Raw genomic sequence first — 20,979 nt, forward strand, 5'->3', positions numbered from 1 at the left:
CAGAGAGCTTCAAATTTGTATTATTACTTCTCAAAAATAATAAATAACTATGTTAAATAAATTCAAGCTCACTCAAACATCACATTTGTGGATTTTAACTGGACTTGCTGTGAACTGCTTGTTAATTTGGAGAAATGACATTTATATATCGTGCATCCTCCCATCCCATTACACGACTGTTCCATTTATTTAAACGTTTTATGTCCTTTAGTAAAATTTTATTGTTTTTCTTCAGGCAGGTTCGCTTGCTTCCTTTTATTTATTTATTTGGCTACACTGGGTCTTCCTCGCTGTGTGAGGGCCTTTTCTAGTTGTGGTGTATGGGTTTCTCATTGTGATGGCTCCTCTTGTTGCAGAGCACAGGCTTCAGGGCGTGCGGGCTCAGTCACTGCGGCACAGGCTTAGTTGCCCCACTGCATGTGGGATCTTCCAGGGCCAGGGATCTAACCCATGTCCCCTGCCTGGGCAGATGGATTCTTAACCACTGGACCACTAGGGAAGTCCAGTTCACTTGCTGCTTATTAGACTTATTCCTAAGTATTTTATGGCTGTTATAGCTATCATGGATGAGATTTTTAAAATTACGTTAATAATTCTTAATTGGATATGACTGGTAGAAAAGAAAATTATAACTCTAGTATTGTTACTTTATAGATTTCTTATCACTTTTATTTGCTTCTTTTTCAACAGTAATCTTGAATCTTCTAGGTAAACAATCATACCATTGGTGGAGAATGAGTCTCAAGACGTCATATCCAGAATCTATACTTCGTTTATATTTCCTGTTTACTTTCATAGCTGGAACGTCCAAAACAGTGTATCCTCATCTCATTCCTTACCTTATCTATGGTAAGGGCTTTCTACTGAGTAAAACTGTCTTATTAGTTCCTGATAAACACTTACAAAGAAATTTCCTTCTATTCTAGTTTAGGATGAATAATGAATTTTATTCAAACATCCACTGGGCATCCACCCAGAAAATCTTTTTGTTCTCTCTCCTTTAAGAAAAAAGTGCAATGAATCAGTAGATTTCCTAATTTCAAATTATCCCAGAATTAAGCCCTTCTTCACTAGGAGCTATTTTTTTCTTTTCATATATTGCTAAACTTAATCTTTTGTTGATGAGCAAAAGTTTAATATTTAATAATATTTTATTTAGGATTTTCATATCTTGTAAGTAGGATCACTTTATGTTTTTGTACACTGTAAGCTTTTTCCAGTAAGGATTATACTGAGAATTATAAAACAAGCCTGGGAAGAATTTCCCAAAATTTCCACCCTCTGGAGGGTTGAATAACATAGGGAACGTCTGGTTTTGTCCTGTCTGTAATCCTATGGCATTTCCCTCCCTTTACCTTTGGAATTTAAAAATTTCACCAAGTATGTCTGGGCATGTTTATTTTTTCTTCCACCCATCTGGCCCTACATGAGTCTTTACACCTGAAAATTCATCTTTCTTGAACTCAACGCAAACATTTTCCTCTGATGTCATTGGTTAATGCCCCTAATCTCCTGGAATTTCTATCTTATGGATGCTGACTTTACCAGACTTATGTCCATGTCTTTTATCTCTTTCTCAGAATGTTCATCACTTTGGGTTTTTGCTCTGAATTCTGGATAGAATTCCTCACACTGGACTTTTAGTATACAAATTCAGTTGTTCAATTTTCAGCAGTGCTGATTTAGCTATTTTGTACTTTTTTGGGGGAGGGGGGATGATGATTCTATTTTTTAATTCTGAGTATCCTTTTCCCTAATAGTTGGTTTTCATTTGACTGGTGAGATAGCCTCTAAAATCTCACGTCAAACACCAGTTGGCAAATGCTTAGTTTTCAGAACCCAATGTTTGTCTGTGGAGAGGTCTGCTCTCCTGTCTGGGGACTGCTGCTGCGGACTCACACTTGGGTGTAAAGGTTACTGACTGGTGGGCTTCACCTCCCTCCCAGGTAAGGTGGGCAACCATAGACATTGTCCAGGGGCAAAGGCCCATGTTTCACCTACAGGACAGGGCCACGGCAGCACCTGGTAGGCAGGGCTGGGACCATCACCCAAATCCTTTAGTTCAAAGAAGCGAGGAATGGTGCTGTGAGGTGGGTCCTTGCTTGGTGGAACAAGCTCTGCTTCCGCTCCCTGATGACCTCCAGAAAGGACATGTTGTCCATAAACACAACTGGATCTTTCCAGAAGCCCATCCGCGCCTTGAGCCTCTGAGGAAGGGTGCTCTGGTGGGCACTTTCTGCTCCTGTGGCGGGGGGGGGGGCGCCGGGGGACCTGTGTCCTCTTTCAAACTGGTCTAACTTCTGTTATAACTGGAGGATGTGGCTCCACCATTCTAGTGTGAGTGCCCTGCTCTTCTCTTTTTGGTAGATTCTGTTAATTTGGTGATAATCAGGGAGGAGTGCTCCCTAAGGGAGCACTTCCCTAACTCTGTCTGGAAACCTCTCCTACATTTCTCAGGGTCCAAAATGCTTCTTTCCATCAACAGTTGAGATACAGGTGTGATTCTGTTTTCTTCCAAATTCTTTTAGGTTACTTCCCCCATTATAATATCACACAGAGGTGATGGAGAAAGTCAGAAACATGAAAAACACAAAAACTGAAACAATCTGCTGTGACGACGCTGTTCACTGTGGCCCACCGCCTCCACTCTGTGCGGGGCTTTGCTCTAGGAACAGTGACTAGTCCTAGCCCCATGGCCTCTTCTGCTCCAGAGTTACCTGCTCCCCTTAACCTGCCACACAGCCTGGGGCTTCAGGGCTCTGGATCATGGGTCCCTGCACTTTGGATTGGCCTCACCTATACCTCCCCACCTGTTTAAACCCTGCCCATCCCCACTCTTCCCTGCTTTCTGGAGACCCTATCTTCCACCCCAGCAACCCATCAGCCTCTCCCACTTTTGACTCCATAAACCCAACCTGCCGGCTTTCAGTGTTTGCTGCTTTGCCTAATTAGGTGCATTTTAAGACATGTCTTTCCTTCCCTAAAAGGTTGGGAATGCCTCCATGACATGAACACATCTTGTCTTTCATGATGTCCCACAGTGGCTCGGGGTCACGACAGCACATGGGGATACCCCTCGGGGTCATGATGGCACTTGGGCCACCACCAGGTTGCAAAGGTATTCAGGGATTCGATGGTAGGTGAGGATCCCCTTGGGGTCTCTGTGGCATGTGGGGACACCCCCCGTGGGCACCTGCAAGGACACGGAGCAGCCTTACGCTTTTTGCGCTCCTCGTTGGCGGTCTCACAGGTCTTGGTGTAGAGCAAGCGCACCCTCTGCAGCTCCTCCTCCTTCTGCTGCCTCGTGCCCGCAGCGATGGAGTGGCGGTCGTGACTTTTCTCAAGCTGCATCTGCAGGCGGGCCAGGTGCTGCTGGACCCCGTAAAGGTTCACCCCCAACTCCTGCCGTTGGACTCGGCTTTGCTTGGTGGCCACGCTCTGCACCAGAGAGAGAAACTGGGTCATGGAGACGCAGGAGGGAGCACAGCTGAGTGGGAGGTGGGACAGATACGCACCAGTTCTTGAAGTTCCAGCCTCAGTTTCTCTATCTGCCGGTTAAGATAGCTCTTCAGGGCAGCCTGGAATCTTATCATCAGGGGCTAGAACAATGGAAGAGCACAGCCAGTTACCGTCCTGTCCCCTCTGGGGCTTAGCCACAGCTCTTGGGGGGGTGGAGACAGAAATGACTTTCATACTGGGTGCTCCCCACTTCTGCCCAGGATTCTTACTTCAGAAGTCACTTGTGGTCTCACTGTAGGCACTGAAGGACCTGAGTGCATATTTTGGCAAAATGACAGGATAAGCTGGGGCAGTGGTGCTGATTTAATCCCCGGAGCTGAAGGGCAGTGATGAGCAGAGCCTTGGATGCCAGCACCAAATGAACCTTGAGCCCCATTTCCCACTGCAACCTTAGCACCAGTCAAGACCCGTCCTCCCCACTTGCCAGAGGCATGGGACACGCAAGATGATGTCTCTTAGTGGAGGTGACCTAGCCCCCACCCAAAGTCTGGAGACATTTCTGGCCATCACAACCAAGATGGCGCTGCTGGCATCTGGGGGGTGGAGGCCCCGGGAATGCTTCTCAGCACCCTTCAGTGCTCAGGAAGCGCCCACCACAGTGATTGGCTTCCAGTGACTAGGAAACGCTGAGTCTGAGTGAATGAACCTGAAGGGAGAACACACTTAATGAGGTGGCAGCCCAAACCCTGCAGGTCAACTATTCGGGGAGCAGATGAAGCAGAGCGCAACATTTGCTGGTAAAAGGCGGGCCGTGGAGGCTCCAGGCAGAACAGGGCAAGTGCGGCAGTGTCTCTAAGTCCATCTTCGTCTGTGTGGGGCAAAAGCAAAACCCCCGAATTTCTTACGTGGTCTGGGTCCAAGACCACCAGCTGAGATTTGTCTTCTTCCGCCTCGTCGCTGCCCTCAGATTCTACTCTCTCCACCAGGCCCCTTTCCTCCACCATGCTTAGCTGCTGGATCCTGTCAAGGAAGGAGGATGCGGCGCCCTCCCTGGGGTGGGTGCTGGGTTCTAGGGGGACAAGTAAGGGGGGAATGGCAAATGTTATTGAGCAGTTAATAGAGAGAGTGCTTCTCTGGGGGGAGTTCATCAGAAAGCTAAACACCCAGCCTCGTGCAACAGGAGGGAAAAGAGAAAGACAAAGCCCCTCTTGGGCTAGGGTTCACAATGCTATTCACAGGGTCTTCTGCGCATGAATTTTCTACTAGCTAATTCAACGTATTTTGTAGAAAGACTGAACTTTAAAGGTAGACAAGAAGCAAACACATTTTGTGGATACCTTTTAATACATAAATAATGAACAGAAAGGGGGCTTCTTAACGATGGATTAGATTTTTTTTTTTTAAAGGAAAACAACTGATACGATTGAAAAGCAATCAGTGAGGCTCAAGTTTCAGCTTTTCTTCCTTCCTGAGCTGGAGAGATCCTGTTTTGTTTCTAACTCATTTAGATGAGTGTTGTCTGCATGTCACTTGTAGGTAAGGTGAAGTTTTGTTGGCTGGATCATCCGCACACCACCATCAAATGGAATATTTGTTGTTGTTGTTTAGTCACTAAGTCGTGTCCAACCCTGTGACTCCATGGACTGCAGCATGCCAGGTTTCCCTGTCCTTCACTATCTCCCAGATTTTGCTCAAACTCATGTCCATTGAGTCGGTGATGCCACCCAACCATCTCATTCTCTGTTATCCCCTTCTCCTCTGGCTCTCAATCTCTCCCAGCATCAGTCTTTTCCAGTGAGTTAGCTCTTCCCATCAGGTTATATATAATATAAAATAACCCAATCTGCTTTCTCATGTACTCAACACTAGGATACCAGAACCAAGTGGAAAGATAGGGGTATGCCTGAAAGCACCTTGGAAAACTCAGCCCACAGGCACATGTTTAGGGCCGAGCTCCCCTCTGAGACCAGAAGGCAGAGAGGGATGTGTGGCCAGGGCCATGTCACCGGAGTTCGGTCCAGGCTTGGTTCTGCCACTTCATGGGTAAATAACTTAATGACTCTCATGGTCTGTAAAATGGAGAACAGTTCCTACCTCACTAGGTAAGTGAAAGGATTAAATTAGATAAAACAGAACAAATGTTCCAAGTGTCTTAACCATTTCTGTTAATGACATTTTTATCTTTAGACTCATAGACCAACAGGAAATGAGGTAACAGGGGGCGAAGGAGTGGGAGCCCTCGCACAGAAGGGGACGGGAAGTGGCTTGTCCTGTAGTACCTGACTCCGGGGTGAAGGGCACCTCTGTGCTCGGAGGCAGCTCGTCAAGACCCAGGGATGTGTCGCTGCTCTCGGGGCTCTGTCTGAGGTGATGCCCAGGCTCCAGAGGAAAGACCTTCTGCCGGAGCGCTTCCTGGGATTGTATAGAGCAAAAACAACAAAATCTGAATTTATGAGGGTTTAGTCAGGACTGAGGCGTTATTCAAATTTGCTTATTACAGTGTTCAAAATTCAACACGGTTGTTAAAGCAATAATGCATATCATTTGGCTTTTGCAATCATCAAAACAAAAAATACCTACCTCCACCCCCATGAGGGATTTAGGAGTGGTCTCTGCCCGACTAGATCTGTAGCAAAGTGTAAACACTGAGGCACGGGCATGTGCTGGACGTGAGCTTCTTTATTCCCAAATGCTGCTCTCCCCGAGGCTGGTAAACAGCATTTCTGAAAGCCTGAGCCCCGGCCAGGGTCTCCCAAGAGGGCTGTTTCTTCTCTTCTTTCAAACGGTTTCACTTTGGGGACATTTCCAGAAGAAAATGTTTTCCCAAACACCTGGCTCCGTTTTAACTCTAAAGGGGACTCTTGCAATGATTATCACTGACAACAACTACTGCTGCTGATGAACTGGTGAACATGGGTAAGGGCAGACAATGACCCTGCACAGGACCCTGCAAGGTGGATGCCAGTCATTTCTGTCTCCTGCAGGGGAAGCAGCTCATGGAAGCTGAGGCCCTTGCTTAAGTTTGCCCAGTTAGCCAAAAGCTGTCTCAATGCCCAGCTCCTGCCTGCTCTTTCCAGCTGTTCTTCCTCAGGTGATGCTGCTTCTAGAAATGACTTCTGAGGCATCCAGAACCACAATGATATTCATGGGAGCCCAGAGTCAAAAGTATACCTCTGGGGGGTCCAGAAAGGGCTTCTCTTAATGACCACACTGATGACCCAGCAGCTCCCACTCCACAGTTAAGTTACCTGAGAGCTGGGAGGAGGAAAATAGGGTTCTCTCTTAGGGTTTGTCTCTGCCCTTCTGGTTGATCAAATTTGCAGACTGTTTCCCAGTGAGTTTTCTTTTTCTTGTAAAGTAAGAGGTTTTACTAAGATACCAAACCATACTGTTTTTTTTTCTCTCATTCCAATCTTTTTTTAAAAAAGAATTATTTATTTACCTATTTATTTGGTTGCTCTGGGTCTTAACTGAGGCATGAGGGATCTTTAGTTGCAGAATGTGGAATCAACTAGGGATTGAACCCAGCACCCTCGCATCGGGAAGGCAGAGTCTTAGCCACTGGACCACCAGAGAAGTCCCCCAGTGAGTTTTCCAGAAACTAGACTTGAGGATGCAAACTGGGTTCATAGCTCAGCAAGTGACCTATACTTCAATACTCCTGGCTGTCTGTTTGGCCCTGTTTGTTTTTTCAGCTGTGCCACGTGGCTTGTAGGATCTTAGTTCCCCAATCAGGAATTGAACCCAGGCCCTTGGTGCTGAAAGTGCAGAGTTCTAACCATTGGACCATCTGGTAATTTCTGCTCCTGGCTATCTTATAAAGGAGGGCACTGTTTAGTTGTTAAAATCTTAAAAGTGGTTTTGATATGCATTTGTCATTTGTAGTCATAAAGCTTAATTATAGTGCATCAAATATTGAATCATGTGATTCTCTAAAGTTATTATCTCTTTCGGCTTTCACAGGGTGGGGAGGAACTTCACAGTTCAGAGCAAGTATGACTGCCATCATAGCTGCATGCCTCTGAGTAAGGAAGTCCTTTGGCTCCTCAGTTTCCTAATCTGAGCAATGGGGATAATAATAGTTCCCACCTTATGGGGTTGTTGTCCCTGAGACAACACATGTAAAGGGCATGGAAGTGTCCAGCCCAGAGTACATGATGAATAAACATAATGCCTTCTCTTCCTGCCCTGCCCCTCGCTTCCTTTCTAGAACAATCAAACCTAAAGTCAACAGGTGGAGTTGACCCAGTGTGGGGTGATGAGTCTGGACAAAATGAGGAGGGTGGGTTCCAGAGACTGTCCCCAAGGTGAGACACAGGTATCAGGCCTGGGCCTGGCGAGGAAGGTCTTGGCATGGAGAGTTACAGCCCAAACATTTGCAGGCTTGCCCATCAGTAATGGACAAACTGAACTGATGTCCCGCCTGATAGAACACCAGAAAAACATGGCATCCTTCCGTGACATTCTAAACCTGGAGACCTGAAAATACCAGGCAAAACCAAACTGAGGGACATTCTACAAAATAGCTGGCCTGTGACCTTTAAAAGTGTCAAGGTCATCAAGGTCAAGGACAGATTGAGAAGACTAAAGAGACGATACAGCTGAAGGCAGCAGGCGATTCTGAAGTGGAACTCTACTGTAAAAGACATTACTAGGACATTTGGTGAAGGAAGCCTGAGGTGTATTTGGTAATGTAACACATTGATTTTGATAATTATCACATGGTTGTTTGCGGAAAACATATACGAAAGCATTGGGAGGCAACTTACTGTCAAATGCTTTTAAAAAACATTCTTAAAACTTCTTTAAGGTACTCCAATTTTTCTGTGTGTACTTGCTTAAAAATTAAAAAGTGAAAATAAGCCTATAACTATTATTATCCACAGTTGCATTGTCCAGTCTGGTAACCACTTATAACAGTTGGATATATACATTTAAACTAATTAGACTCCTCAAAAGATTAAAAATTCAGTTTCTCCATCTCCTTGGCCACATTTTAAGTGCTCTACAGTCACATGTGACTAATGGTTACCATATTGGACAGCGCAGATAAAGAGCATTTCCATTATCATGTAGAGTTTTACTGGACAGTGTTGCTCTAGAGACTGGACACCTGGATGCCCTTATGTGGAATGTTTCCAACTTGGGTTTGGGAACACAAAGGAGGGTCCAGAAACTCTTGGCCTATGATGGTGGCTCCTGAGACTTAAGTTTGCTAAGACATTCCTAATAGGCATTGCCATGTGAATTATTTATAGTGTACCCTGAGTTCCTCACATAGATTTACAAACCTCATGAACAGTAAAACACTATAGACCTCGGGCTACTCACCTGGCTCATTTGCTCAGATAGGCCTAATACTTGCTGGGAGCGCATTGTGGCGATAAACCCCATTCCGCTGGATTTGGATGGGTAGGGGGCCTCTCTGTCCTCAAGACCCACCTCCCTCCTTGTTCCTTCATACGGGTGTGTGCGGTCAACTTCTTCTTCGGGCCCGTCCCCAGGACTGATGTCTGAGGAAGCCAGATCTGGAGAACTGACTTCCCCTTCAGGGGACGTGGCTTCCAAATCAGATTCTAATTCCTCTTCTAATTCAAATTCCTCTTCCATTTCCATTTCCCCTTGGCTTCCTCCATAGTCCCCCTGGGCTGTGACTTCCCCATCATTTTCAATTTCCCTTTCGGAATGCTCTGTAGCACCCTCAGCTTCTTCATTTCTCTGGTCATTGCTCTTCTCCACTGGCGATACCTGTAGCTATGAAGCAGGAAAAAAAAAATCAGGAGACAAAGTGTAAAGGATCTTGTGAGATTTTGTTCTTAATAAGGTAATTATACTGATGGGAAACAACAGAATGGGAAAGACTAGAGATCTCTTCAAGAAAATTAGAGATATCAAGGCAACATTTCAGGCAAAGATGGGTTCGATAAAGGACAGAAATGGTATGGACCTAACAGAAGCAGAAGAAGAGGTGGCAAGAATACACAGAAGAACTGTACAAAAAAGATCTTCATCATCCAGATAATCACGATGGTGTGATCACTCACCTAGAGCCAGACATCCTGGAATGTGAAGTCAAGTGGGCCTTAGAAAGCATCACTACGAACAAAGCTAGTGGATGTGATGGAATTCCAGTTGAGCTGTTTCAAATCCTGAAAGATGATGCTGTGAAAGTGCTGCACTCCATATGCCAGCAAATTTGGAAAACTCAGCAGTGGCCACAGGACTGGAAAAGGTCAGTTTTTATTCCAATCCCTAAGAAAGGCAATGCCAAAGAATGCTCAAACTACCACACAATTGCACTCATCTCACACGCTAGTAAAGAAATGCTCAAATTTCTCCAAGCCAGGCTTCAGCAATATGTGAACCGTGAACTTCCAGATGTTCAAGCTGGTTTTAGAAAAGGCAGAGGAACCAGAGATCAAATTGCCAATATCTGCTGGATCATCGAAAAAGCAAGAGAGTTCCAGAAAAACATCTATTTCTGCTTTATTGACTACGCCAAAGCCTTTGACTGTGTGGATCACAATAAACTATGGAAAATTCTGAAAGAGATGGGAATACCAGACCACCTGACCTGCCTCTTGAGAAACCTGTATACAGGTCAGGAAGCAACAGTTAGAACTGGACATGGAACAACAGACTGGTTCCAAATAGGAAAAGGAGTACGTCAAGGCTGTATATTGTCACCCTGCTTATTTAACTTATATGCAGAGTACATCATGAGAAATGCTGGGCTGGAAGAAGCACAAGCTGGAATCAAGATTGCTGAGAGAAATATCAACAACCTCAGATATGCAGATGATACCACCCTTATGGCAGAGAGTGAAGAGGAACTGAAAAGCCTCTTGATGAAAGTGAAAGAGGACAGTGAAAGATTAGTTTAAAGCTTAAGATTCAGAAAACTAAGATCATGGCATCTGGTCCCATCACCTCATGGGAAATAGATGGGGAGACAGTGGAAACAGTGTCAGACTTTATTTTTTTGGGCTCCAAAATCACTGCAGATGGTGACTGCAGCCATGAAATTAAAAGACACTTACTCCTTGGAAGAAAAGTTATGACCAACCTAGATAGCATGTTAAAAAGCAGAGACATTACTTTGCCAACAAAGGTCCATCTGGTCAAGGCTATGGTTTTTCCAGTGGTAATGAATGGATGTGAGAGTTGGACTGTGAAGAAAGCTGAGCACCAAAAAATTGAGCTTTTGAACTGTGGTGTTGGAGAAGACTCTTGAGAGTCCCCTAGACTGCAAGGAGATCCAACCAGTCCATCCTAAAGGAGATCAGTCCTGGGTGTTCATTGGACGGACTGATGCTGAAGCTGAAACTCCAATACTTTGGCCACCTCATGCGAAGAGTTGACTCATTGGAAAAGACCCTGATGCTGGGAGGGGTTGGGGGCAGGATGAGAAGGGGACGACAGAGGATGAGATGGCTGGGTGGCATCACCGACTCAATGAACATGAGTTTGAGTAAACTCCGGGAGTTGGTGAGGGACAGGGAGGCCTGGCGTGCTGCGATTCATGGGGTCGCAAAGAGTCGGACACGACTGAGCGACTGAACTGAACTGAACTGATGGGAAAATTGTATCTATACATTCTGAGCATTGCTAGGCGATTATCATGTTTCATAGTTTAGCTTATCTGCTCTTTTTTTTTTTTTGGTAATTATTTTGCATCCTTCGTTACAGGAAATGAGCTCTGAAAAACTCAGGGTGACCTAGGTGTGGGATATCCAAGGCATTCTTGATGAGCCATCAACACTTCAGAAGGAGGTGGAAAGAAATTAAGTTTCTCTGCAACTGAACTGAGTCTGTTCCAGAGCAAGGTCATAGGATCATTGTGCAATTTTCTTAAACAAATCTGAACTCTAATTCCTAGTAAATACAGCCTAGACTAATTCATCCCATAAGGAACTTTATTTACCCTGCCGCCTTCAACATTCTGGTCCTCTTCTCCTTCAGAAGACGATTTGCCTCCCAAGTGAGACCTGGTGGCGGAGAAACAATTGAACAGTTTCAAATAACATCTTTCTTTTTCTTGGCATTTATCCCCTCCTCACTGTCCGTATATCTAGTTATTATATTTACTGTTGATTGTCTGCCTTCTCTCTAGGCTGATGGCCATCACTTTGTCACTAACACCAGCACTAGATCATGCTTGTTGCATGGCACAAGAATCACTCCAAGAATGAATGAAAAATGCAATGATTGAAACATTTAAGGAACAGTACAAGTAGATTATGCTAGAAAAGTCACCTTAAATATACTTGTTTGTGACAAAATGGGGAAAATAAAAAACAAAATAAGAGAAAATTGCACAAAAAGGACAAATATTCCAGAAACTTTTAGTTTCCTCATGATTTGGATAGTACAAGAATGTCACATTCTTAAAATTTTTTTTCTAATTAAAAGTCAAACTAATACAGCAATATGTGACACAAACAATGAAAATCCCCTGTGACTTCTCTCTTGCTCAAGATAACAAGATGTAGTAGTAAGAGATTTAAGGATATCTTTTTATGTACTATATTTTATTTTTTAGATATTTGGCTGTGCCAGGTCTTAGTTGTGGCACATGGGCTCTTTTTAGTTGTGGCATTCCAACTCTTTACTTGTGGCATGTGAGGTCTAGTTCCCTGACCAGGGATGGAACCCAGGCTCCCTGCTTTGAGAACATAGAGCCTTCGCCACTGGACCACGAGGGAAGTCCCAAGGATATCTTCTTTCAAATATCTTTCTGTGCATTTAAAGCCACCCATCCACCAAATTAGAGATCACGCTATATACACTGTTTTGCATTTAGTCTTTTCATTTATTGTATCTGGACTTTTCCATGTCAGTAGATGCAGACCTACCTTAAAAAAAAAAAAGAAGAAGAAGAAAGAAAGAAACAATACAGCGGTGTCCAATGTGAAAGGTAAAATTTTAAAATAGTCTCTATCCTTTTAAACAAAGTGTAGGAGAGCAGAGGCCAGGTGGCCCTGTGTTTACCTGACGACAGCCTATCTGTGTGCTCAAGGCATTCACGGTGGGGCTGCCTGGCCATACCGAACCCAGTCCATCACCTGCCACCTCCAACCCCGGGGAGGTTGGGCTGGTCTCCCTCTCACTGACCTCGCTGGGCAGCATCCAGCACAGAGACCCCTGCTCTCAGGGCTCTGCGGCAGGGATTACCAAGCATCGTGGTTGCCATGGTTACTGTGGACTGAGCAAGTCCCGGGTTTCAGAGAAAGGAGCGCCCAGAAAAGGGGAAAAAGGGAGGGTACGGGAGAGGACAAAGGGACGCGAGGTGAGAAGGCAGAAGGGCGTGCAGGAATGTGGGGGTGACCGGGGAGGTCAGGAAAGGCCTTGAGAGTGGGGAGGCAGGGATAGAGGAGAGGGGGAAAGGGCATGGAAAGGAAGGGGTGCCTAGGGGGCTATGGGAAGGGGGAGGTGTGGGGGGCAGTTCCGAGGCCCCAGATCCCTAGGCCCGTTTACCCGCCAGCGCCGCCGCCAGGCTCCGCCATATCCAGTTGCTATGCGACGCCGTCAACATCCGGCGGGCAAGGACCACGCGCGGGGCTTGCGGGGCAGGCGGCCTTTGTGCCGTTTGTGTACACTAGAAACACAGAATATTTAACTCTGTAAATGTACTAAAGGATAAACACACATATTCTCCATCTCTAAGTCCGAACTCTACCCCGCCTGACTCAGTTCTGTAAAGCGACAACCGTGTCAACGTGCGTCCTGCCGGCCACTCTGGCGCCCCAGGGGCTCGCGCAGGGCACCCGGGAAGCCGGGGACATGGGACGGCCAAGTGTCCTGAGGATGGCAGGAAGAGGCGGGGGCGCGACGGGGTCCGGAGCCAGCCGCACCTTCGGGGACCGAGCCCCCGCCTAGTGCCTGCCTGTCCATCTCCAGACCTGGGGGGCTCAGTACCCCCTTCCCGGGGTTCTTGCGAAGAATTCATGGCGGGAGAGGGATGCCTTGTGGCCTCCTGGTGGGTGTTGTTCTCTTCCTATCTCAAAATAGGAAAAACAAAAGCAGAGGGTGGGACAGAGAGGGCGAGCGCGCACGTGGGACGTCCCAAGGGTTCTGCCTTCACTCCGGGGGCGCGGGGCTTCCCTCTAGGGCAAAGTCCCGGGTCCGGAGGCCCGGGCGGGCGGCGAGGCCCGGAATAGGAAGGGGGCGTCCGGGCCGGGACCTGGGGTCGGAGAGCGGAAGGTGACTGGGGCAGTTCCGCGACACGGTTGGGGCCGGGTTGGTACTGGGGCTGGCGGGGGTGGGGTGGGCGGCGGGTCTGATTGGGCCGGGGGCCGGGTTGGGCCGGGGGGCGGGCCGGGGGCCGGGCCTCGCCGCGCGTCCCCGCCCCACCAAACCTCACTGGCGGCGGAGGCAGTGGCGGCGGAGGCGGCTCCGGGAGCCGGCGCAAATCCGGCCCCGGGTGCGGGACCCGGGTGGGTATCGGGGACCTGCCGGGGGCCGCGGGGGCGGGGCCTGAGGGGCCAGCGGGGTACCGGGCAGCGCCCCTCGGCGGGACGGGGTGGGGGCGCGCGGGGCGCGTGGGCCTGCAGCCGCGGGGCCCGGGAGGGGCCGGGGTCTGGCCGCAGCGCAGAGAGTGCGTGCAGGGCCAGAGCAGGAGTGGGGCGGCAGGATCACGCGGGGAGCTCTCTGGGGACCCCCTCCACGGTGGGTTCTGGCTCCCCGGGCAGGGAGTGTGGGCCTAATTCGAGGAGACGCGGTCTCTGGCTGTCTGCATCTTTGGTCCGGAGAACTTGCGGTCTTTGTCTGGCTGGATCGTCAGAGCACGCGAATGAGAACTTGTAGGGGCCCGCCGTTTGCCGACACAGCCCCCAAAGTATGTGTTTCACCCGCACGGGGCGCGTGCTTAACATTCCCGGCCTTGGGGTGGGTGGTCTGGCTGTTTAAGAGCCGCAGGTCATGAAACTCACACCCTTTAGGCCCGAGCTCTTCCTCTTGATCTTTTCTTAAATAATAATAAAAGAAAAGAAGAAAAAAAAAAATAGAAAGAAAGAGAAGAAAAAGGGAAAAGAAAAAAAAAATCGGCAATTTAAGATTTCTAAATATAACCTAAGGCACGCTGCCAGAAGCCATGAATCTTGAAATCCTGTTATTCCCACACTCGGAAGTTGGTGTCATATGTTGGCCACAACCTAGTTCAGATTCTATTCAGAAACAGAAAACGGCATAATACGTTCACTTTCCTTACCGTGAAGTTTGTTTTACTGCCTCCTCAAGTTCATAGGAGAAGCTGGCTTGGTTGGCCAGCCCCTGTGACTGGTCCCCCTGATCCTTCTTTACCACCTGCAGGCACCAGTTCCCATGTCTGTAAAGAGGGAACTGGTTCTCAAAATCCAGCCATGTGATGAAGCGTATTATCAAAGGGCAGGGGGCAAAGGCCCAGATTGGAGAATTACTTTCTAAATCTGTCACAGATTGATTAGAGAACTTAAAAAAAAAAATCTGTGTGTTTGTTTTAGAAATTCCCTACTAGAAACATCTATATTTAGTTGACTAGCAAACATTAAACACTTTTAAGAACCAGGAAAACTTTTGCAAAGAAAAGATTACTAAAGTGAGGAAAGCCTGTTAGTATTAACTGTGAAACTCATTCACGGCCATGTGTTGTTGGTATCAGAAGGCTTATTCTCTGCTGAGTGCACTTGGCTTGTAGAGCGTTTGTGGCGAGCAGTCTCAGAATATGACTAAGGAAAGTTCTTATCAGCGAAATTTTTTAATCCTCCAGCCATGATGATCGTTATGTAAATAGATTCTGATTATCTTGTATGAATTAAACCCACAAAATCAGGAACTGAGGTGATCCCCATTTTACAGGTGGAAACACTGACACTTAAATTCCCCAAGTTCATGCATCCCGGAGTGACAGAAATACAGGCCTTGGGCCCAGAATGTTCCAACTCAGGAAAACCACTGTAACACCCTCCCCTCTTGCCCCTACCACTCACATGCACACACTCTCCCTGCCCTAGGGACTTAGAATAACGTGGTTCACTCTGCCAAGTGATTCATAAACATTTGAGAGAGTGGGGACTAACCGATGTCACCACTAGCTGCTAATATCAATTCAGTTGAGTCTATAAAAAGCCCCCCAGGCCTCAGTGTAAAGGCATCTGAGATCATAGCCTCGCGGTTTGCAGAACCCTACCTACAACTGTGCTGGTCTCCCGGGCTCGGGTTTTGGGTAGCTCAGTGCATGGGTTTAAAACATGGCCTCCAAACATAGATTGCTGGATTTGAATACCAACCCAGTACATAGTACTGACTTAATGCTACTGTGCCTTGGTTTCTCCATCTGTAAAATGGGAGTAATACAACCTGTCACAAAGTTCTGTTGCAACAGTTATCTAAAGCACCTAGTACCTGGCTCATTCAAAGTTCCTGTTAATATAAGTGTTTAATTATTATTAATGACCATTGTTTGGATTTTTCACATTTAACTAGATTGGTAAAAATATTTGGTTTTGTTTTTTGGTTCCTTGTATATGTGGTCCATCAGGTAGAAAGCTGATCATAAGCAGAAGTGGAATTCTCCATTTAGATATATTTACAGTCTCTCTTTTTTTTTAGTTTTAAAATGTGGACATTTATTATTACCAAATCAACTGGTTTGATTTAAAAAAACTGCTATATTTTAAAATAATACAAATACAAGTTAAAATAACTGTAAAACTGTGATTCTTTTGAGTTCAAAAAAGTGGTTACCGAGAGAAGAAATAAAACCTCCTTGTGTGCGCAGTTGTTAAGTCATGTCCAACTCTTTGCAACCCCATGGACTGTAGCCTGCCAGGCTCCTCTGTCCATGGGATTTTCCAGGCACGAATACTGGAATGTGTTGCCATTTCCTTCCCCATAGATATATTTACACTCTTTATAATTTTGTGGGGTGCTGGGTCCCCCTGGGCTGACCAGGGTGACCAGGTTGCCTGGCAACGCAAATCTGGAGTAGAGATTTTAACTTGTCCCCCCACATCTGGCCGAGGGTCCTCAGTTTTCTCCACAGGCCTGAATCCTCTCCTATAAAGTTAGTGAATTAGCTTCATACAGTGGTACAGTTGGGGAGGATGACTTTAAACATGAAGGATTTGTAGCAGTGGAGGTTGGTTTTATTGGTGTACATTGTTACTGTACATTGTTCTGTTGTATTTGTATTAGATTGACGAATGTTGATGAGGCCATTGCACAAAGAAAGCACATACTTCTCCCAGCCCACCCCCACCTCCTCGCAAATGACATAGGGAATCTTTTCCCACTCACTTCCGTGTTGGTGGTTTTGATACTAGCAACCACCCACGTGTCCTCTGGGCACTTGGTCTTGCATCTCTAATAAATCTGCTTTGATGAACTGCCTGATGCTATGTGATCTGAGGCATGTCCTTTACTCCATCTTCTCAACCGATATAGCCATCCTCAGAGAGGAGAAATCAGGCACTTAAGACTTGTTAAAAAAAAAAAAAGATCAAGTTCGTCGTCTGCCTGCAGTAGCCTCAGGTGTATGGCTAGCACAAGCAAAGAACTGAAATAACCCAAATGCATTATCCAGTCTGAATGGCATGCCCTTCTCTGCCTGAGCCTCCGACGGAGAGTCTTTCCCGGTGTTTAGAGCTGATGTACAAGATGAGGGGCCTGTATGGACTCACCTGACTGCATACAGAGATGTGGTAGTATCTTTCCCATGCTCTTTCTGGATTAGCTCCTATAGAAACCACCATCACCTGGGTGCATCCTGAGCCTGTGTCTGAACCTACTTGCACACTTTGGTGTTTGCTCTGGTTTTCCACTGAGTGACCCTGAATTCAAGTGGTTGGTAAATTGGTTGTTACACTCTCTGGCATTGGAATCAGAACAAAGGACATATCTATCAGGTGGCATTTGATACCTTTACGATTTTTCAACTTCTTCTTCTTCTTTTTTAATATTTATTTGGCTCTGCTGGGTCTTAGTTGCAGCATGTGGGATCTAGTTCTCTGAGCAGGGATCGAACCCAGGCCCCCTGCATTAGGAACACAGAGTCTTAGCCACTGGACCACCAGGGAAGTCCTGGTTTTTCAGTTTCTGGAGCTAAAATGCTTTCCGTGAGTAAGATCAAGTGTGGTGCATTCCGGGGGTGTTGTCAGTATGTTTCCCCCCAGTTTGATTTCTGTTTTGTGGCACATTAGCTAGGACGGAGGAGCCTGGTAGGCTGAGGTCCACGAGGTCACTAAAAGTCGGACACGACTGAGCGACTTCACTTTCACTTTTCACTTTCATGCACTGGAGAAGGAAATGGCAACCCACTCCAGTGTTCTTGCCTGGAGAATCCCAGGGACAGGGGAGCCCAATGGGCTGCCATCTATGGGGTCGCACAGAGTCGGACACGACTGAAGTGGCTTAGCAGCAGCAGCAGCAGCTACTCCTTTGCCACAGACACTGAGAACCTCTCTGGGTTAAAGTTTATAGGCACAACATAGAGGTCAGATGCCCCTCATCCACTTTGGGGTTGGTCAGTGGTTTCCTGGTTGGCTTTACCCTTTCCCTTGCTTTTTGGGTTTAGTCCTTTCTCAGTATGAATCCTGACCCACCTTTAAGTTTGTTTCTACTTGCAGGCCCCCCTTCCTTGGCGCATTGCGGGAGGTGGTTTGGGGGTATTTTCTGTCCAGGGGCATGGGCAGCAGATGGTTTTTCTCTGGACAGGCAGAGGCTTTGGGGTTTTCCAAGGAGTGGGTGATCATCGAAGTGACAACTGGACAGTTGGGAGAGGAACAACAACCAAGCAGGCCACCAGATCTTCCCGCACCCTTGTTTCTTTAACTGTCTTCTCCAGTTACGGCCTCTTGAGGGTCCTTTTTCCTTATGGCAGTTGCCCCAAGGCCCCAGCTCTAGGATTTCTGCCCTAAACTTTGTTCTTTTGATTTAGCTGCAAGTCGATTGTGTTGTCCTCACTTCCACACAGAGAGCCCCACGCACAGCAGCCCTATCTTTGGCCCACAGTCTTTTCCATGTTAATCCTGAATGCAAAATGCAAGTGCAGCAAATATATTTCTCTTCTGCAATGATCCCATAATTTGAACTTAAATGCAAATAAGAAGAGGGGTGATATCAGCTCCCAGGTGTCTTATCTGGGCAACGAGACTGAAGGAGACCCAACTTCCCCAAACTGTGCACTCCAAAGAAAGGGTTTCTGATCTGTAATATTTATATCACCCATTGAACCACAAAACTTGATATTCCCAAAAAGACTGCGATGCATGTGCCTGGTTCTGGGAAGGTAGAGGAAACTGGGGCCTCTTGTGAGGTGTGTTAGCAGCAGATGTTTTATGAGAGGAAAACAACCCTTGTTTGCATGTGTCTGGCTCGTGTTTAAGATGGTATTACCTTGTCCCTGCTCTGTGTTGATTGGTCTTTGAGGGCAAAGCAGATAAACCAGTTTCTTCTGGTCATCTGGCAGGTGACCAGAGCTCAGGGCAGTTTGCTCCTGAGCAGTGTTATAGTGACAAGGTCGGGGAAAGAATCACCTGTGGGCTTTGCCGCACAACACATCCCCCTAAGGGTTCATCGGCCCCATTCGCTACCTGCTTCCCCCTTGCTGCAATGGACAGCTGTCACAGTGGACATGGGCTGTGACAGGTATGCAGGAACTGCCAGATCACGAGCTGCCAGGACCACACTTGTCCTGTTGACCCAGGGTGGCCCTGCGGCGGGGGCATGGCACAGAACAGTGAATGGGAGAAGTCTGGGCAGAGCGTCTCTCCTATGGGCTCCAGGCGGCTCTGTTTCTTTCGTCTTCTTAGAAAGGTTCAGGAGGTGTTTCCACCTTTGCTTTATTTGTTTTCCATTTGAGAACTGATGCAGCCTCTTACACCAGCACGGGGGCTTCCCTGGTGGCTCAGCAGTGAAGAATCTGCCTGCAATGCAGGAGAGGCGTTGGGTTGGGAAGATCCCCCTGGAGAAGGAAATGGCAACCTACTCCAATATTCTTGCCTGGGAAATCCCATGAACAGAGGAGCCTGGCGGGCTACAGTCCACGGGGTTGCAAAAGGGTTGGACACGATTTAGTGACTGAACTACCACCACCAGCAGCAGCAGCACCGGAACCAAGGCTCTGGCGCTTGTCTGTGCACAGCTTTCCTCTGTCCTGTCCAGCTGGCACAGAGGCTGGGTCTCCCCTCTGCAACGTCTAGGCCCAGGTTCTCATCATATTGCTTAAAGGCTAGTTGCTCTGAGTGGAAGTTTGATGGACAGTGGAGATGGAAAGCCCCCTGGAGAGTTAGAAGTCAGCTCTTTACAGTGTCCTTAATGTGATGTGGTTGGCAGAAGAGCAGTCCCCAGATGTCCAGATGTTACTTCCTAGTTCTGGGAACTTGTGACTGTATTGGGTCACATGGCAAAGGGGATTCAAGTTGCAGATGGAATTAAGGATGCCTATTGGCTGACTGTGATGTGGAGAGATTGTCCTGGATTATCCAGTGAAGCCATGTCATCACAGGGTTCTTGAAAGTGGAAGATGGGGCCAGAGTCAATGTCAGAGCGATGCCCTATGAGAAAGACTGCACCTGCACTTCTGGGTTTGAAGGAGGAGGAAGGGGCCACGAGCCAAGGGATGTACGTGGATTCTAGCTGGAAAAGACAGGAGAATGGATTGTCCCCTGGAACCTCAGGAAGGAACCCAGCCCTGCTGACACCTGAGGTTAGCCCAGTGAGACCTGGGTTGACCTCTGGCCTCTGGAACTGCAAGATAATACACTGTATTGTTGTAAGTCTCTATTTTTGTTACAGTAGCCACGGAAAGTCAATGCACTGGGAATAGAAGCACTTCATGAAGGAAGCAGGAGGGGAGACTTGTGTCTTTTCTAAAGGATGTCATTTCTGCATCTGTGTTTTGCTCATTTCTGTCTTTTTTGATGACTTTACCTCCCTATCTAGGAGGACTCTCGCTGGGTCTAAATCACTAAATCTTGGGAAATGAATTTGGGGTAATAGTTTCTTTTTTAAAAAAGAGTTCTTCAGGTTTATTTTGGCTGTGCTGGGTCCTCATTGCTGTGCTTGGGCTTTCTCTAGTTGTGGCGAGTGGGGGCTACTCTGTTGCGATGCACGGGTTTCTCATTGCAGCGACTTCTTTTATTGCAGAGCACGGGCTCTAGGCACACGGGCTTCAGTAGTTGTGGTTCATGGCTTAGTTGCCCTGGGTCATGTGGGATTTTCCCAGACCAGGGATCAAACCCATGTACCCTGCATTGGCAGGCAGATTCTTAACCACTGGGCCACCAGGGAAGGTAATAGATTCTTAACTTTACCCTGTAAATATTAACTAGAGGAGAGCCCCACCCCACCAGTGCCACGTGGAGTTACAAAAGCCTCGGTTCGTCTGGGCCAAGTGTCAGTGGCCACGTGGTTCCTGGGGAGGGAGGTGGGAACATGTGTGGTTAACAGCAGGCCTGCTGCTGCCCACTGGCTACAGCCCAGCGTGGCGGGGCCAGTTCTGAACAGGACTGGGAGAGAAGAAATCTGCTATCCTTCCCAGGC

General features: G+C 47.3%; 2 protein-coding genes across 5 annotated transcripts in view; one reads left to right on the top strand and one right to left on the bottom strand.

Moving 5' to 3' along the window:
* CCDC40 (coiled-coil domain containing 40) overlaps nucleotides 1-14,778 on the bottom strand; it is a 45,347-nt gene extending 30,569 nt beyond the window's left edge. The window contains exons 1-8 of the mRNA XM_043905298.1: nucleotides 14,669-14,778; nucleotides 12,937-13,057; nucleotides 11,384-11,447; nucleotides 8,791-9,213; nucleotides 5,739-5,871; nucleotides 4,365-4,528; nucleotides 3,516-3,599; nucleotides 3,219-3,438 (exon numbers count right to left, since the gene is read on the bottom strand). Coding sequence (XP_043761233.1) covers nucleotides 3,219-3,438; nucleotides 3,516-3,599; nucleotides 4,365-4,528; nucleotides 5,739-5,871; nucleotides 8,791-9,213; nucleotides 11,384-11,447; nucleotides 12,937-12,965 — 1,117 coding nt within the window. The 5' untranslated portion in view covers nucleotides 12,966-13,057; nucleotides 14,669-14,778. The remainder of the gene's footprint in view (nucleotides 1-3,218; nucleotides 3,439-3,515; nucleotides 3,600-4,364; nucleotides 4,529-5,738; nucleotides 5,872-8,790; nucleotides 9,214-11,383; nucleotides 11,448-12,936; nucleotides 13,058-14,668) is intronic.
* TBC1D16 (TBC1 domain family member 16) overlaps nucleotides 13,782-20,979 on the top strand; it is an 88,736-nt gene continuing 81,538 nt past the window's right edge. Inside the window, exon 1 of one of the 4 annotated variants that reach the window (XM_043905302.1) lies at nucleotides 13,782-13,895. The gene's annotated coding sequence lies outside the window, so the exon portion shown is untranslated. The remainder of the gene's footprint in view (nucleotides 13,896-20,979) is intronic. The other 3 variants (XM_043905301.1, XM_043905303.1, XM_043905304.1) reach the window with 3 other exon arrangements.

Source organism: Cervus elaphus, chromosome 5 (genome assembly GCF_910594005.1).
Source record: "Cervus elaphus chromosome 5, mCerEla1.1, whole genome shotgun sequence".
Taxonomy (NCBI): Eukaryota; Metazoa; Chordata; class Mammalia; order Artiodactyla; family Cervidae; genus Cervus; species Cervus elaphus.